The sequence below is a fragment of the Homalodisca vitripennis genome, chromosome 7 (assembly GCF_021130785.1).
Source record: "Homalodisca vitripennis isolate AUS2020 chromosome 7, UT_GWSS_2.1, whole genome shotgun sequence".
Taxonomy (NCBI): Eukaryota; Metazoa; Arthropoda; class Insecta; order Hemiptera; family Cicadellidae; genus Homalodisca; species Homalodisca vitripennis.
This window is the reverse complement of record NC_060213.1, coordinates 60,166,234-60,185,355: the sequence shown is the minus strand read 5'-3', so window position 1 is coordinate 60,185,355 and position 19,122 is coordinate 60,166,234. Positions and strand designations below refer to the sequence as shown.

At 34.7% G+C, this 19,122-nt stretch overlaps 1 protein-coding gene across 1 annotated transcript in view; it reads right to left on the bottom strand.

The window, feature by feature from the left end:
- The window catches only part of LOC124365893 (fibrillin-2-like), a 106,022-nt gene that overhangs the window by 34,668 nt on the left and 52,232 nt on the right, over positions 1–19,122 (bottom strand). The window contains exons 15-26 of the mRNA XM_046822004.1: positions 18,508–18,704; positions 17,090–17,270; positions 15,503–15,672; positions 14,825–14,960; positions 13,030–13,235; positions 12,183–12,333; positions 8,453–8,578; positions 7,680–7,805; positions 6,810–6,935; positions 4,650–4,731; positions 2,491–2,657; positions 238–431 (exon numbers count right to left, since the gene is read on the bottom strand). Of these exons, the coding sequence (XP_046677960.1) occupies positions 238–431; positions 2,491–2,657; positions 4,650–4,731; positions 6,810–6,935; positions 7,680–7,805; positions 8,453–8,578; positions 12,183–12,333; positions 13,030–13,235; positions 14,825–14,960; positions 15,503–15,672; positions 17,090–17,270; positions 18,508–18,704 (1,862 nt within the window). The remainder of the gene's footprint in view (positions 1–237; positions 432–2,490; positions 2,658–4,649; positions 4,732–6,809; positions 6,936–7,679; positions 7,806–8,452; positions 8,579–12,182; positions 12,334–13,029; positions 13,236–14,824; positions 14,961–15,502; positions 15,673–17,089; positions 17,271–18,507; positions 18,705–19,122) is intronic.

Sequence of the window (19,122 nt, the reverse complement as noted above, 5' to 3'; positions counted from 1 at the left end):
CAAAATTCCTGAATTTTATACTGACTGAATTATAAAACTAGTCTGGGCTTCCAAACAAACATGAAGAAACTACAATTATAAAATATAATAATATTTGAAATACACATATTTTTTATTTTGAAATTAAATTTTCTACTGGCTTTCATGAATATTTTCTACTCAAGAACACTGAGATCTCAATTACATAAGAACTAGTGTACATTAGAAAGAGAAGCCAGATAAATAACAGATACCTACTGGATTATTGATACAAAGGGCGTTCATATCACACTGATGTGTCTCCAGAGCACACTCGTCATCGTCGGTACACTGAGGTCCGCGCCCTGGCTTGACCGAGTAGCCATCCTCGCAGCGACAGATGAATGAGCCGATCGTATTGTCACACTCACCGTTCCCGCACACATCTCGTCCGCTTTCACACTCGTTCACGTCTGAAAATTCAAGGAAATCGATTGAAATTATATTTTAATTATAATTTTTTTTTATTGTTTGAACAATTTTGTTAAATTAAACTTTAAACTGTGAAAAGTTTTTTAGATTGATCTAATGATGTTCGTAATGAGAACATAATATGTTAACCAATTTGTTAACATTTTAATTATGGTTACTAAAACAGCTGCAATAAAATTGACAATAACAAAATTAATAATGATTAAATACAAATAAACAGTTAATTAAAATAAATTACTAATTAACTATGTAATAAATAAAAAATATGAATAAACATTTAAAACATCAAATTAAAATTAAAGGTTTTTAATTGTTTGAAATTAAAACATTATATTGTTATTAAGTATTCTGATTGTGGCATCATAGAAAAGCAACAGTGTATACTATATATGTTGAAATTGATCATTCACTATGTAGAGCTACTATAATAATTAAATTGAAAAAACATGATACGTAGCATCCTTTAACTCTTAAAGCACGGCATGCCTGTACCATCAAAATTGTGGAAAACACGACATACAGAAGTATCTCTACTATCTTATTTTAGTTTATTGTGTACATCATAATGCTTTGAATGTGTAGGAATGCATAAGTGTATTGATTTATAACTGTAGGGAAGCACATTAAAGTCTGTGTCCCGTGAGAAGTTAATAAAAAAACCAATGCTATTCTTTTATCGATATTTCGTCCAACATTGTGAGGCGTGGCATGCAGATATATAAAAATGGCGGGGACCACGTACATGGTGAGTCTACGTGAAAAACAAAGTAGTAAACCTCAAGTAAAGTGTAATAAAATAATTTTAAATAATGAAAAAAGAATGCATGTGTTAATATGCTGTTATATGTGTATGAATATACTGAACTATCAGTCTCTTGAGGCAGTCTTTAAAACTTTTATGATTAACTATTGATACAAGGGTAGTTTGATAAGTCAGTGACTACAAACAAATTTTTCTGCAAATAACCATTTATTTTTTAATATAATCAATCACTTTTTAGCTCATATTTAGTCCAGTGTTTTTCTAACTTGTTTTATAACCTCCAAATAATAGGTTTTTTCAAGGCTCTCAAAATAGGACTTTCTTTCAGTAATGATTTCTTCATTCGACCCAAATCTCCTACAGGCCAGCCATTTCTTTACGTTTGGCAACAGGAAATAGTTGCAGGCAGGGGGCTAGATCTGGAGAATATGTTGGATAGGGTAGCAGTTTGTAGCCCAATTCATGGATTATTGCCATTATGACTAGACAAGTGTGCACACGTGCATTGTCTTGATGGAACAGCACTTTCTTCTTCACCAAATGCGGCCGTTTTTGCAGTTTTTGCTTCAAATCAACGTCGAATCTGTCCAAAAGCTCTGAATAGTATTCGCCATGATTGTTATACCCTTCTCAAGGTAATCCATGTGAATGACACTATGTGCATACTAAAAACTATGGACCTTGTTGGCTGACAGAATCACCTTGGCCTTCTTTGGACTGCAGCACAGTTGCATTTAAAGTTACTATGCGGAAAATTCAAAAAGTCACTGGCTTATCAAAACCACCCTTGTATATAAACAAATTTCAAAATTAAAAGTTGAAACCTGCCCTACAATCTTCCTTGTTCAATACGAACATGAAACAAACACAAAAACATAAAACACAAACATACATATGAGTTATACGTTACATATGAATAGACTCAAATTAGTTACATTGCTTTGGTAAACAAGTCTGATATGCAACCCAAAATCAATCTTCCAAAAGATGCTTTACTGTCTACAAAATCGTTATACGAAAAACCAATATTTCTACTTTGTAAGATTATTGTATCTATGTATATATGTACAAGATATAACTTTTTTCTCAAAAAAGCTCTTCTTAGAATTATATTTTTTAACACTAACATAACAAAATTTTAGCACAGTTACTATTAGGTCTATTAATTACAGTCTCACTCAAATTGTATTATATTATTATGGAATTTTCAATTTCAAACTGGTTTCCAATCTACAAGTCTTTACAAAAACCCTACTTGACTTTGATAGTTGGCATACCGAGACAAGAAGAGCCGCCGGGGCCAGGCAGCAAGCCGTCGGTGCAGCTGCAAGTGAAGCTGCCGATGGTGTTGGTACAACGGCCACCACTGCAAATCCTTGGGTTGTCCTTGCATTCATCCAGGTCCACACAGCCTCGGCCGTCCGACACCAGGCGGTAGCCGTCACTGCACACACACGCACCCTTCCGACTTTAATGTTGATAATACTTGGCTTCACCTGACTCTGACTGAATGAGGAGTGCTCTGATTTCAGCCAAACAATATAGTCTTCCCCCAACTCATTATCAGTATTAGTTATATCTGATTAGAGCTGGTTCAAGTCTAGCGTTCAAAACCAGGAGAAATATTCTATATTTGTAATAGATAGCTAATCGGATCTGACTAATGGTAGTAGAAGTTAAGAGAATATAAGATGGAATTAACTCTATTGTTTTGATTGTTATTATTCAAGCATTTCAACAAAGTTATCACTAAAGCATGATAATAATAAATTATAAATAACAGTATAATTTCAGTTTTCAATAATGATTAATTCTGTCACAAATGTTATCAGTCATAATTAAGAAGGTTTAGTATAAACATTTTTAGTGTAGGATAAGGAGGAAACTAGACCATTTTCTATCTTTTTAGTATTACATTACATAATACAACATCATAAACTTAAAATTATTGGACAATTGCGTAATCTTCCTTTTATAATAATCGGCAACTGCCAAAAAGCAATATTAATATATTGGTATATAACATTGATTATCATAATTTGCAATTTTATGATAATCAGGCTTTGCTAAATCTGTGTCCAGCTCAACTAAAATATTCAATCAAAATTTCCACTTGTCTAGATAAACAACCAAGTATTTTATGATAACAAATATGAATGTTATAAAAATAATCTTCTAAAATAACAACAATAATAACAATCAAGATGCATCAGGAGTGAATGTTATTTATACTCACTCAATACTGAAAATACAATTTTCGCAAGTCTCTAGAAAATGGATGAGATTCTACCAATTACAAATTCAGAGATTTGTACAGATTTTATCAACTGCACAGATCTTAACAGCTTCTAATATGCTATCATCATCCTTATTTAGACTCTGCTTCCAATTTTAGTAACCACCACCTGTTCATAATATGGACTATCTATACTCTGGTCATGTTTCCAACTGACCTGAAAAATCACAAAACTGCTAACTTTTAGTAACCATCATAATTATTATTTGGAGCATATCCATTTCTAATATGGATAAGCAAGACCAAATTATTTCTGGGGATTGTCTTGAATCAGTAAAAAGGTTATACTAGGAGAAATTCATTTTGTCGCCCTGTCTCTGTTTAGGATCTATGCCCAACTAGTTTATTTTGGCCACCCATCACTTGTCCTTAATGTAGACCAATAATGCTCTAATCACAGTTTTAGGTTACAGAGGTCTCGTGCAATAATTCCTGCAAAAAATGAGTTTGCATACTATTCTTAGGTTTTTTTCAGTATTTAGATCCACTACCTTAAATTTAGTCACCTGTGTAAATGTTCACCATTAAACTAACGATAGCAAACATATTCAATCATCATAACACTGTAAATGCACACATGTCTGTGTCTTTTACGGAATAGACTGGACTTCTAACTGGTCCACTTTGGTTTCCTGCGATAGGTCTATATTATGAATTTGTCATATGGTCACTCAAATCAAAAGCATCCAAGCAAACAATCTGGTCCAATTCCACTCTTTGTGAGTAAAGTCGTTTTAATTTTTTATAAAAACTAGAATTTTCATATTTTTAAGTGAATCTAAACTAATAATACTTGCTTTATATTTTTCTAATCTGTTGAGATACAGAGATTTCCAGAGGTGTCAATTACTGAAACTGGTCCAGCAGAACTAGAAAGTTAGCTGTCTGAAGAATTATTAATTATAATATATTAGGTGTTCAAAAATTTTGAATGTATTTAAATATTATTATGATTACAATACACGCAAATTTCTTTAAAAACACCAAAGCTGAATGTCTAGAAAACTATTTTACATTTTGTTTTCTTTCACACGGCATACAGATTTAAATTTGAATAGGAATCACATACTTTAATAAAACTGACAACATCAAACAAAAGGTTACACATGAGTTCTATAGCCTAGGAGTAACATTACTAACCTACATGCACAAGAGAAGCTGCCTGCAGTGTTGACACAAAGGCCTTGGCACCCTCCGTTGTTACTGGAGCACTCATCAATGTCTGTAACAATTTGTATATGTAATTACTTCAAAATTAAATCATATTCATGCAGTTATTAATCATCGAACTGGCAGTCATTTTTTTCTCAGATGTCAGGGCATTTTTGAGTGATATACTTGTACATTAAACATTTTGTAAAAAAATTACATTTTTACTATATACCTATATGTGTTTAAACCTATAAACCTACATTATTTTCTCAGTAAAATGTAGAGATAATTATGGTATAAAACATTATGCATAAACCATAAAACAGTAGCAGTCGTGGGACTGCCGATAGAAGTGAAAACGGAACTATTAAATTGAGAGTAATTAACAATACGTTATAGTAGCAGTACATCTGTAATTGTAAATGTGACGCGTTTTTAATTTTCCAATTTTAAAATCCACGAAAAAATATTATCAAATAACTAGAAATATATTTTACCACGCTAGTAAGATAAATCTTATACCGTAATAATACTCATTTCATGATGAAGAGGTTAAATATTAAAAACATAATTAAAATGAATAATGCTAAATTTTAAATACAAATATTCGTACAAATATTAAAAATGTTTAAAAATATATTCGTTGTTTTCATTATTCATTTATCTGTATAAAAATATGTTGTAATTGCTCAATATTAATAGTTAGTTAAACATAGAATACAAGTGAGTAAACACCGAGTGAACAACAGTGAGTTGAACACCGTTGTAAATAATACAGTTATTGCTACGGATAAAGTATATAATTGCAATAACAATTAAACCCACAATATTTTTAAAACTAATAAATTAGTTAAATTAACTTGGTTCTTTCGTAAAGGTATTTTTATTGCACAATAAACTAATTTATTGAGTTAATACGGTATCAGTGAGCCAATGCGCCAACTACAGTTCCGGCAGAAACGTTCACTCATCACTTCATACGCTACTACAGGCTAAACTAAACTTCCAATAAAAAAATGATAAATTACAAAAAAAAATATTCATCTATTTTCACACAACTTTCTCGCTGACAAATTTTGTCTGACCAAAAAATAAAAAAAAATCCTCGCTTACTACTTTTTTCTTGTCATTGTAAACGCTATGTAAAATGTAAACAATAATCAAAATTATTTCGAAATTTTTTAATATTTAAAAATGTAACCAATAGATTGCCAATATTAAGAGCTTTAATTTGACGCATCTTACAGAATTGTACGACATTGGCTTCACTTTTAAATCGCGAGAGGGAGCCGTAAAGGTCACTGATTTTCGCAGTCTGTTTTCATACTCCGCCGGGACAGTTTTAACACAGCGAGACTGACTTTTTCATGCAGGTTAGTAGTTCGCGGCCAAGTCTACGGTTAAAAAACACAGCGAGACTGACTTTTTCATGCAGGTTAGTATCATTAGCATGTCGGTGACGCGAACCGAGGATTTTACCCTCTACCAAAACGCTCAACGCGCCTAAAGAAGTTTTCACTTCAAAAATTACTGCACTAAATTTTTGTTTAAAGTGTGATAATATTATAAATATTAGAAAATCTTAGATAGTCAATTTAATTATCCATTTTATCTAGTTTCAGAAAATATATAATAGTAACCAGGTTCTCATGAAGAAAAATCATATATATTGTAAAAACCAAAAATAGCACATGAAAGACTAAATTTGTTAATATGGGTATGATTGTTTTCAAAAATGTACAAAAAAATGTAATTCTGACACTAAATGTTTCCAAAATATATAAAAATTTAGAGAATTATATGCACTGTAAAACAAAAAATAAATAAATTCATCTTAAACAATTACTGTATTGCCTTTACATCATAGTGAAAAATCTATATGCCCACAACAGCTCCACAGTACTTTGTCCTTTTTAATATTGTTTAGTCAGTAATTCTTCCCAACAGAACAACTCCTCCCGCTTCAAATTTAAAAAACTTAAAAATCCCAAAGGAAACTAATACATTTTCTAAAAAATCATATTATATTTTATATGAATTGATGTAATAGATAGTTCTTATTTTAACTATTTCCATCTGTATCATGATAACCATACAAACTGACTCACGAGAGGAACTGTTTGTCACGGCATATTACTATCAACCCACCTTCACAATGACTCTTCATGTCGGTCTGCTGATAGCCATCGTCGCAGACACACTGGTACGTGCCCATCATGTTCTCACAGACACCGTTGGAGCAGATGCCGGAAGTGCGGGAACACTCGTCTATGTCTGCAACAGTCGGAGAGAGAGAGGATGAATAAATATGCACAGTTGATAACATTTTATCTTCTTACAGACTGGAATGAGAGGAGGCTTCATACCTAAATAACGGCCAAAATAATTTGGTAGGACTCCAAGTGTATAAATTGACCAGGAGAGCATTAGGATTGTAAAACATTTCAATCAAGTAATTTAATTCACTTGGATCACTTCATCGTGTAGTATGGTTAGACATTCCAGGAAGTTGCTTTGTAGCAGTTGAAGAACCCGAACTTTCTGTGTTAATAAGGTACTCAGTAAGTATACAATATAATATTCTACTAAACGAATCTGTGTCTCTGTATAAACAGAGCCTGTCTCTGAGAGGTATGTATGCTCTTCCTATCCAATCTATCTCTTCCAATCAGATTAATAAACCTTTTTACCTAATAATTTTAAAACAGGCACATACTTAAAAATTGCTCAACATCGTAACGACCTTATTATTTTCTTTAAGGCTACAAAGTTATTTATAACACTGGAAGCATAAGTGTACTTATGTACACAATCTACTGAAAGTGAAAATGTACTGTTTATACTATCTTTTATGAAACCCTTTTACTAATCTAATCTGACACATGCTTACAATAAGTCTCCAACAGCAATCAGGCATGTATCCAGAAATGTTACACTCTTTGTGAGTGATCTAGTCAATAATACCAAAGCCTCAAAACTCTTCATGCTCATCACTACCTTATGAACTGACAATCTCACCTTTACAGGACTGCTTATCAGGGGCCAGCTCGTGACCAGGTGGACAGTTGCAGCGATAACTGCCTGGCGTGTTGTGACACACTCCGCCTCGACACAGTCCTGGTGTCCTTTCACATTCGTTGATATCTAGCCAACATACGGTTTTATATACACATTTAAATCTCCTCACAAACACAAAATATGCTTTTCAAAAGTTCTCTCCATTCTCCCAACATTTAAACCTGTTTCAAATGATACCAGAAATGTAATTAACAACTTACCAACACTTATACTTAGTCATAGTTATGAACACAAGACTGATCTATTGAATAAAGCAAAATATCACATAACTTATACTCCGTCCATGATTCTTACTGTATTCCAGTTTGACTACTGCATTTACAAGATATTCACTCCAAATTTAAACTTTACACCAAGTTTTGCGGGAGTATGTTAAAAATTAAGTGTCAATTATCTTCAACAATATGTTCCAAAATTAAAGAAATCTGACAGAAAAATATACAACTCAGGATAAAATTTAAGGTACATAATTATAATAGTGTACTATCTTTAATTGATGAAGATATTTTTTTAATAAAATCCAAGACATTTACATTCTACTACAAATTAAAAACCCATCACTGTATTAAAATTACAAAGACACATCCAAACGTTTAAAATGAATTCTATATGTACCATAATTGCTCAATCTTCGGCTAAATAAAATCTACATACAATAATATTCCTACTTTTCTTGCTAAGAAATCATATTCTACTATTATCAGCTTACTCACCCACACAAATCTGCATCATAGATGAACTCTCATAGCCTTCCTTGCAATCACACTCGAAGTTGCCAGGAACATTGCGGCAGATGCCGTCACCACACACTCCATGCATGATGCTGCACTCGTCAATATCTGTAACACACAGTCTATGTTAACTATCTTTCCCTTCCTTGCAATTACACTCGAAGTTGCTAGGAACATTGCGGCAGATGCCGTCACCACACACTCCATGCATGATGCTGCACTCGTCAATATCTGTAACACACAGTCTATGTTAACTATCTTTCCCTTCCTTGCAATTACACTCGAATTTGCTAGGAACATTGCGGCAGATGCCGTCACCACACACTCCATGCATGATGCTGCACTCGTCAATATCTGTAACACACAGTCTATGTTAACTATCTTTCCCTTCCTTGTAATTACACTCGAATTTGCTAGGAACATTGCGGCAGATGCCGTCACCACACACTCCATGCATGATGCTGCACTCGTCAATATCTGTAACACACAGTCTATGTTAACTATCTTTCCCTTCCTTGTAATTACACTCGAATTTGCTAGGAACATTGTGGCAGATGCCGTCACCACACACTCCATGCATGATGCTGCACTCGTCAATATCTGTAACACACAGTCTATGTTAACTATCTTTCCCTTCCTTGTAATTACACTCGAATTTGCTAGGAACATTGCGGCAGATGCCGTCACCACACACTCCATGCATGATGCTGCACTCGTCAATATCTGTAACACACAGTCTATGTTAACTATCTTTCCCTTCCTTGCAATTACACTCGAATTTGCCAGGAACATTGCGGCAGATGCCGTCACCACACACTCCATGCATGATGCTGCACTCGTCAATATCTGTAACACACAGTCTATGTTAACTATCTTTCCCTTCCTTGCAATTACACTCGAAGTTGCTAGGAACATTGCGGCAGATGCCGTCACCACACACTCCATGCATGATGCTGCACTCGTCAATATCTGTAACACGCAGTCTATGTTAACTATCTTTCCCTTCCTTGTAATTACACTCGAATTTGCTAGGAACATTGTGGCAGATGCCGTCACCACACACTCCATGCATGATGCTGCACTCGTCAATATCTGTAACACACAGTCTATGTTAACTATCTTTCCCTTCCTTGCAATTACACTCGAATTTGTTGCTAGGAACATTGCGGCAGATGCCGTCACCACACACTCCATGCATGATGCTGCACTCGTCAATATCTGTAACACACAGTCTATGTTAACTATCTTTCCCTTCCTTGTAATTACACTCGAATTTGCTAGGAACATTGCGGCAGATGCTGTCACCACACACTCCATGCATGATGCTGCACTCGTCAATATCTGTAACACGCAGTCTATGTTAACTATCTTTCCCTTCCTTGTAATTACACTCGAATTTGCTAGGAACATTGCGGCAGATGCTGTCACCACACACTCCATGCATGATGCTGCACTCGTCAATATCTGTAACACACAGTCTATGTTAACTATCTTTCCCTTCCTTGTAATTACACTCGAATTTGCTAGGAACATTGCGGCAGATGCCGTCACCACACACTCCATGCATGATGCTGCACTCGTCAATATCTGTAACACACAGTCTATGTTAACTATCTTTCCCTTCCTTGTAATTACACTCGAAGTTGCCAGGAACATTGCGGCAGATGCCGTCACCACACACTCCATGCATGATGCTGCACTCGTCAATATCTGTAACACACGCAGTCTATGTTAACTATCTTTCCCTTCCTTGTAATTACACTCGAATTTGCCAGGAACATTGCGGCAGATGCCGTCACCACACACTCCATGCATGATGCTGCACTCGTCAATATCTGTAACACGCAGTCTATGTTAACTATCTTTCCCTTCCTTGTAATTACACTCGAATTTGCCAGGAACATTGCGGCAGATGCCGTCACCACACACTCCATGCATGATGCTGCACTCGTCAATATCTGTAACACGCAGTCTATGTTAACTATCTTTCCCTTCCTTGTAATTACACTCGAATTTGCTAGGAACATTGCGGCAGATGCCGTCACCACACACTCCATGCATGATGCTGCACTCGTCAATATCTGTAACACGCAGTCTATGTTAACTATCTTTCCCTTCCTTGCAATTACACTCGAAGTTGCCAGGAACATTGCGGCAGATGCTGTCACCACACACTCCATGCATGATGCTGCACTCGTCAATATCTGTAACACACAGTCTATGTTAACTATCTTTCCCTTCCTTGTAATTACACTCGAATTTGCTAGGAACATTGCGGCAGATGCCGTCACCACACACTCCATGCATGATGCTGCACTCGTCAATATCTGTAACACACAGTCTATGTTAACTATCTTTCCCTTCCTTGTAATTACACTCGAATTTGCTAGGAACATTGCGGCAGATGCCGTCACCACACACTCCATGCATGATGCTGCACTCGTCAATATCTGTAACACACAGTCTATGTTAACTATCTTTCCCTTCCTTGTAATTACACTCGAATTTGCTAGGAACATTGCGGCAGATGCCGTCACCACACACTCCATGCATGATGCTGCACTCGTCAATATCTGTAACACACAGTCTATGTTAACTATCTTTCCCTTCCTTGTAATTACACTCGAATTTGCTAGGAACATTGCGGCAGATGCCGTCACCACACACTCCATGCATGATGCTGCACTCGTCAATATCTGTAACACACAGTCTATGTTAACTATCTTTCCCTTCCTTGTAATTACACTCGAATTTGCTAGGAACATTGCGGCAGATGCCGTCACCACACACTCCATGCATGATGCTGCACTCGTCAATATCTGTAACACACAGTCTATGTTAACTATCTTTCCCTTCCTTGTAATTACACTCGAATTTGCTAGGAACATTGCGGCAGATGCCGTCACCACACACTCCATGCATGATGCTGCACTCGTCAATATCTGTAACACACAGTCTATGTTAACTATCTTTCCCTTCCTTGTAATTACACTCGAATTTGCTAGAGAACATTGCGGCAGATGCCGTCACCACACATCCATGCATGATGCTGCACTTGTCAATATCTGTAACACACAGTCTATGTTAACTATCTTTCCCTTCCTTGTAATTACACTCGAATTTGCTAGGAACATTGCGGCAGATGCCGTCACCACACACACTCCATGCATGATGCTGCACTCGTCAATATCTGTAACACACAATCTATGTTAACTATCTTTCCCTTCCTTGTAATTACACTCGAATTTGCTAGGAACATTGCGGCAGATTCCATCACCCCACACTCCATCCATCCATACTGAACTCATTAATATCTGTCTGTGTTACAGTCTGTGTTAACACTCTAGACTAAACTTCAAATGTTGAAATATATAAATGATGAATTCCTTTCAATAGCTTTTTTATGTTTATCCAGAACTATTAATAATAAAACCATTGAAGTTAAGATAAAAAATTATCAGCATCAATAAAGTTTGTCACTACCTTTTTCAATTAAGATGACAAAACTTTTCAATATTTTAGCACTTTGCTTTGATGTGTGGGCAACATTCAGTTTTATATCTATATTTAAATCTTATTTCTCACAAATATAAAATATGTTTGTCAAAAGTGTTCTCCACAGTCTCATAACGAGTTTCAATATATTTCAATAATCTATTTGTGAAAAGATGCAGTACAATGAGCGTAACGATCAAAGACCAGTATCACTTACCAATGCACTTGATGCCATTTTCATCCAGAGCGTAACCCTGGTTGCAGCGGCAGTTGAATCCTCCGATTGTATTCTTGCACCGTCCGTTAGTACACATTCCAGGAAACTCTGTGCATTCATTGATATCTTTTCTGTCCACAAACCCATATCCCTGCAGGAAAACAGTAACATTCAGAGGAATATTTATTTTGAACAATATTTGTTTTTGTTCAGTATTGTATATGTATATACAATACTAAAAGTAATATTTGAAAAAAAACATTAGGCATTATGTGAAGTATCTGAACTAAAGTAAACAAACATGTTGAATACTTTGTGTAGCCACTCTATAGAATTTCCACAGATATGCAATTTTTATACCATGTTTTATACCATGATTATAACAGGTTATGTTAGATTAGTTTGGCTGTATTAAATTAATACGGTACAGTAGGTTATATGATATTTATAATTTTAATTAATAATTATCTGTTCAAAAATTGTAAATTTTATATTTTGCTTAACTGTGTGATGCCAGGATTTTACACATTGCTGCTAATATATAAATTTCATACTGATTAATTAATTAATAAGAAAATAATCAGTCAATAATTTTGAAATTGATATCTAGACTATTTCTTTTTACAGTAATCATACTATTAAGGTAATTTTTCGTTAGTTTTTGACAATGGATGGATTATACCGGTCATACATTTATTTTATACAAAAATAACACTAATGTTATTGTATTTATTTTACTTAACGATGAAAAATGTGCAAAAATATTCTTGTATATTATTAAAAATATTAATGAGGGATGTAGAAATATCACTATTTACCAATTGTTATCCAAAACCACTTTGCATACCTTAGGGCACAGCTCGTGATGAGTGTCGGTACCTTGGCGGGGACACTGCTCACACCGTGTGCCGTCAGATGGACCGCCCCACGCCTTGCCCACTGTGGAGCAACAGCACAGAGAGCGGGGGTACAGCCCCTCCAGCACTGTCACCCCTCCTCCATGTCTGAACTCAGTAAAACAGCTCTCCTGTCGCACGTCCAGGCACATTGTCCCTGTACACAAACACGGTCTTACTTTTAGCATGTGTTTACCCCAATCTTATAACAAAAACAGCTACTAAGGAAAGTTGGTATATATGCATGATAGACTAATTCAGCAGCTGTCTTTAGATGACTGATACAATGTGAGCAAGGCATGCTGATCAAAACCATAAGTAGAGAAAAAAATGTAGAAAGACTAGAATTTGTTACTCATCTAATATTTTTTTCCTGTTCACAGGGGTTGAAAAATCCTCATTGACACCCAGATGCCCGTACTTTTGGATATGCCAGTCTCTTACCGACTAAAAAACCACATTAGAGATGTAGCCTCAAAAAGTGTTTGATAAACTTATATACAATAATAAACCTTGTTAACACTTTTGATATATTTTTTTATTTTGTACGATGTACATTTCAAATTTTAAGAATTCATCATCAGGTACATTTTTAGGTTAAGGTAAATTATGAAAATAAATTATTGAAACCAGATTGTCATATGTTTGAACTACCTTGGTGTTTCCATTTTTAAGGGTAAACCTCTGGTTACATTTTTGTTGTTACTATTCATTGCTACATCTTGAATTCCTCATTTCATAATATTTATTTTGTCTAATTTACTATATTAACTATCTACACATGTCACCTACAAAGATATTATTCATTTACATTTAGCGGATCCTTTTCATAAGTTTTTTTTTAAAGCAACACCAAGAATATGATATTTCTATTTTTATGTAAATAGAAATATCATAACAGATTTCAGAAATGAATTTTTTTCTACAAGTAAACCTAACCTACCTAAACAGGATAAACCTAAAGTCTAAATGTTTTTCAGCAAAACTTTCAATTAGAACCTTGAAGACAACACTACGTTAACAACATAAAAGTTCCTTGATTACAGTTGGTTAATGAGAATAGGCAATTTAAAAGAGTAATAGAATTTCAGACACTTGCCATTGTTATACGTTACAAACACTAGAACAATATGTTTCCAGGATTGGAATCCAAGTCTTTTTCAAATCCCCAAAGAACTTAGGTTCAAGGAGACACAACAAAATTGTAGAACATATCAATAGATGGCGAAGAACTCACTACAGTCTAACTTGACAGTAAAACAAGTTGTATGTCAAACCTTTAAGACCCGAGCGATCAGAAAAAACACAACCTTAGGTGCCCTGGACACTGCGCCATACAACAGAAAGTGCCAACATTAATATTTTTTCCCAGTCACTCATCTTCTCTATGTGTGACATGTGTTTTGCAGTGCATGTGTATTGTGCTGTCACTATTCTTTGAGTTTCTTCTGACAGCTCTTAACTTTTAGATATATACTTAAATTTTTATGTACAACTTTTTATTGTCAAGTTTGGCTTTGGCACGTTTTTTTTATCATATATTGATTTGTACTTAAATTGTATTGTGCTTGTTTAACCTTGTTTCTTGTGTTTTTAGACATCTGAAGAAGAAGTATATTCCAATACTAGAAACATAGTGTTCTATTTTTGTGACACATAACGAATTGCAAGTATCTGAAATCCTGTTATAGTACACAACAGTCTGAGAAAGTAGTTATATAAACCATCTGTCTGCACGATATCAACCTGTGTTATCCAGTGTGAGTCCAGGTGGGCATATGCAGGTGAAGGAACCCTCTGTATTGACGCAGGTACCACCTCCTTTGCACAGTCCAGCATTCAGATCACACTCGTTAATGTCCGTGCAGATCTTGCCATCCACCTGTACACATACACACAACACGTCATCACAAGCCATAACATATTACTACAAGATACAAGGATATGTCACTATAAGATCTACTGCTAACCATGCCTTTCTTGTTGGATTAGTTTCCAAAACATGTAGTTGATGGAACAGTACTATGTTATAGTTGATCTGTTTAACTGTGCACCTGATGAGACAATAAGAATACCTCTTCACCTAGATTACACAATCAATATATTGTAGTCTAGATGTCTCTAATGTCGAAGCGATGTAAAGAGTTTATTTTGAGGTTCTTTGTCACCGACTTTTTTTATTTCTTCAGAAAAACATGATTTCAGTTCCAGGAATCAAGTCTATGACAGCATCGGATTCCAGACGCTGCACTGAGAGGAAGACCAAAGCATAATGGGGAAAGCAAGAACAGGTAAAGGTTATTCAGGAGAAAAGCAGTCAGCAAGAGGATAAATATTCTCTGAGAAAGTATATGCATATTATTATTTTCACAAATTTCAACAGGACCTAATTATTTGAGTACATAAACAAGTTTCCAGACTAACCTTGGCAAACCCCTTGGAACAGTCGCACTGGTGGACATTGCACAGCTCGCAGGGACTGCCCCAGGCCAGACCGATGCTGCAACAACACTCTGAGCGTAGAGTAAGGCGAGGCAGATTGTTTTCACAACGGCCGGCCACAAGTCGCGACCAGCATGTGCCTCTCCGGTTGTCTGCAACATTTCAATAAACATTTGCTGAACATCAAATTCTCGTCACTAAGTAAATTATATCCTAACATTTTAACCCTCTCCAGGCCTATTGCCCCCAATCGCCTTGACGCAGAGCCTGGCACTAAACTCCTCCAACCGCTACTAACTGCTTCATCATTACTCTCTGCATTGTGCTGCCATTGTACAGCCACTTTAGGAATTACTAATAGAAATATCTATTGACAGTGCTGTTGTTCGCGTTCATTGCATGCTTTTATCCCTAATGATGCTATCTAGGAGTAATTTATGAAACGTTTCATTGACAGTGATTTAGCCGTTGTTCATAAAAATTCCTTCCAACTTCTTTTGCTACCTTATAGAATTATTAGACCTTTTGTAACTTCCTACAGCAGCTGTTTTATTGCTTACTGTTGTGTTGTTTTTACAGTTCTTTGTTCTTATTTTAATACAAACAACATGTAATTTTAAAAACTCATGCCAAATAATAGATTTGGACTTATATAGAATACAAACATTAACAGGGTTTTAAATTTTAAATCTGTACATAACACAATATATTCAGCAATCACTTTGTAATGTTTTACAATTAAATTTCTTTATTTCAATATCGAAATATATACTAATTTTCATTGCACACAGTACACAATTTTAATTAAATAATATGTAACAGTTTTGTTCAAATAGAGTTTTTCAAATTAAAAAAAAAAAAACACGAGTGCAGTCTTCCGTGATGAAGTGGCCCAATCCATTCAGCCCGGTAGCACCAGAAGCACTTTGTGGTAATTCAACCGGAAGAGGATTAAAAGAACATGTAATTTTAAAAACTCATGCCAAACAATAGAATTAAACTTATAAAAAAATACAAACATTTACAGGGTTTTAAATTTTAAATCTGTACATAACACAATATATTCAGCAATCACTTTGTAATGTTTTACAATGAAATTTCTTTATTTCAATATTGAAATATATAATAGATTTTCATTGCACACAGTACACAATTTTAACTAAATGTTTTTGGATAAATATTTTATTAAAGTGTATACACCACTGATTCAAAAGTGCCAATACTATACTTTAAGTTGTGTACTTAAATGTTTGACTTCTAAGTTACTGATTTGACTTTCTTTGGATCTCTTGAGATGAACTTGACTCCACATTCAAGTATTCAAGTCTGAGACAGTGTCAGATACCAGATGCTGCAATAAAAGGAAGGTGAACTGGAGCTAAACTCAACACTCAAGTGCCTCAATTTGGCGATTAGAAATGGCTTAAGAATGTATCCAAATGTAAATAATGTAATTTAGTTTTTTATTTGTATAAATTTCTTATTTTAAAACACTTGTTACTTTCTGGACAGCTCTAGTAAGTAAGAAATTTTACATGATTAAAAGAAGGGAATGTTCAATGGACTCACCTATGCAGATACGGCCCGTGTTGTCGACAACAGAACCTGGCGGACACTCACACTCGTACGAGCCAATGGTGTTGACACATTCACCGTTGAAACAAGCCTCCGGACCCAACTGTCGACACTCATCTACGTCCTCACACATGTGGTTCGCAGCATTCAGTTGGGTCCCTGTCGGACATATACACTGGAACAAAGCCTTGCGTTTCTCTTGTGCACACACAATTATGGAAACTATCTCTTGTAGTTTATAGAACAAAACTCACTTACAAAACAAAATAGAACATACATTTAAAGTAGTTGTAAAAGTTAAACAAAATAATACAAAAGGGGGATATGTAAGTTGATTTTAGCACAGTTTCATCATTCTGTAAAAGTAAACTACTGTATATTCTTTTCTTTAATATTAAGGACATTTAACATGACATAAAAATTAACAAAAGTGAAATGATAAATGAAAACATTTTAAATTAAACTTATTTAAAACGAAAGCAAAATATCAGTATCAAAGGACCTGACAGAATGTAAGGATTGGTTGGTTCTACTAACCAATCCAACTGAGTAACTTCATCAAATGCATTACTATGTCATATGATACATATGATTGTACTGTTAGTTTAAAATAAGTTTATTCTGAGATTTTCTCGTTGCCATCATGGTTACCAATAAAATAAGACAATGTTTGAATTTTATCTTACTTTTAATCTTCAGCTTTTGACCCTAAATTCTTCCTTGAAGCAAGAGGAACAAATGTTCCAAATCTTTAGGATCTTTCCAACAAGAGTTATTACACAGACAACACAATTTTGGATAAAAAAACTGTTAAATGTTTAATGACTTATAAAGCAACAACTTTTATGATCCTTTAAGCTGTATCTGATACCAACCTGATACTATTTAATCAACACTCTAGATATTATTTTATGCTTCCTTTACTATTCCAACAGGAATAAATTTTGGGCAAAAAACTAAAACTTTGAGAGAACTATTTCTTGCATACTTGTCTTCCTTGAACTTTTTACTACATATAAGAGAATGTTTGAATTTTTTAAAGCAGTGCATTTTCCACAATTGTTTATTTAACCCATATCAGTATTTAAAAAGACCTCTGACTAATGTGAAGATAGATTATTATTAAGTGAAAACCGAATCTACTAGACCTACACAACAATTTTAAATCGTGAACTCTACTAGCAGTAATTAATTCCTCAACTATGATGAGATTAATTCATTTTTTATTAATTAATTGAATATTAAACATCGTAGTTTCAAATAGCAAGCCTTATTATCGATTAATTAATTACATTGAATAATTGTAATTGAAAAAATAAATAACCATGTTTTTTATTGCAGACAACTTAAAAACTCCTGCCTTGTTTATTTATTTTTACGTATGAATGAAATGAAACATGTTTGCCGTGTACCTGGTAGCTGCCCGGAGTGTTGCGACACTGACCGCCGCTGCAGATCAGCTCATCATCACACTCGTTAATATCGATGCAATGTTTGCCGCTAGCGTCCACTTCATAGCCGGCGTTGCAGATGCAGCGATGAGAGCCCATCATGTTCTCACAGGCACCATTCACACAAACACCTGGACTCTGGGCACACTCGTTGATATCTGGAACACCACACAACATCAGTCCCTATCTTTTGTATTTATTCTTTATTTATTTATCCAAAAATATCATCAATACTAATACGTGGAGATTGACCATGTAAACAAATATTACGAGGCCCGATCAGCCAAAGACCTCGTCTGATCCTGGGAATGTCAAGTCTGATTTAGGAACTGTAAATTAAGAATTAGATTCAAATCTTGTGTATCAGGTCTGAGGCTGAAATTGGACTAACAGAATCAGATTTTAGTAAAACCAAGTCTGATGTAGGTTTGAATTAATAGGGCTGAAAGCCAGGTATTGTTACAAGTTGATAGGAAAAACAGCACAATTGCCTTGAAAACTACCTTCTGAGTCCACTGATTTAAAAGAACATATAAAAGTACACATATTTTACACATGATTAAAATTTTTCGATTA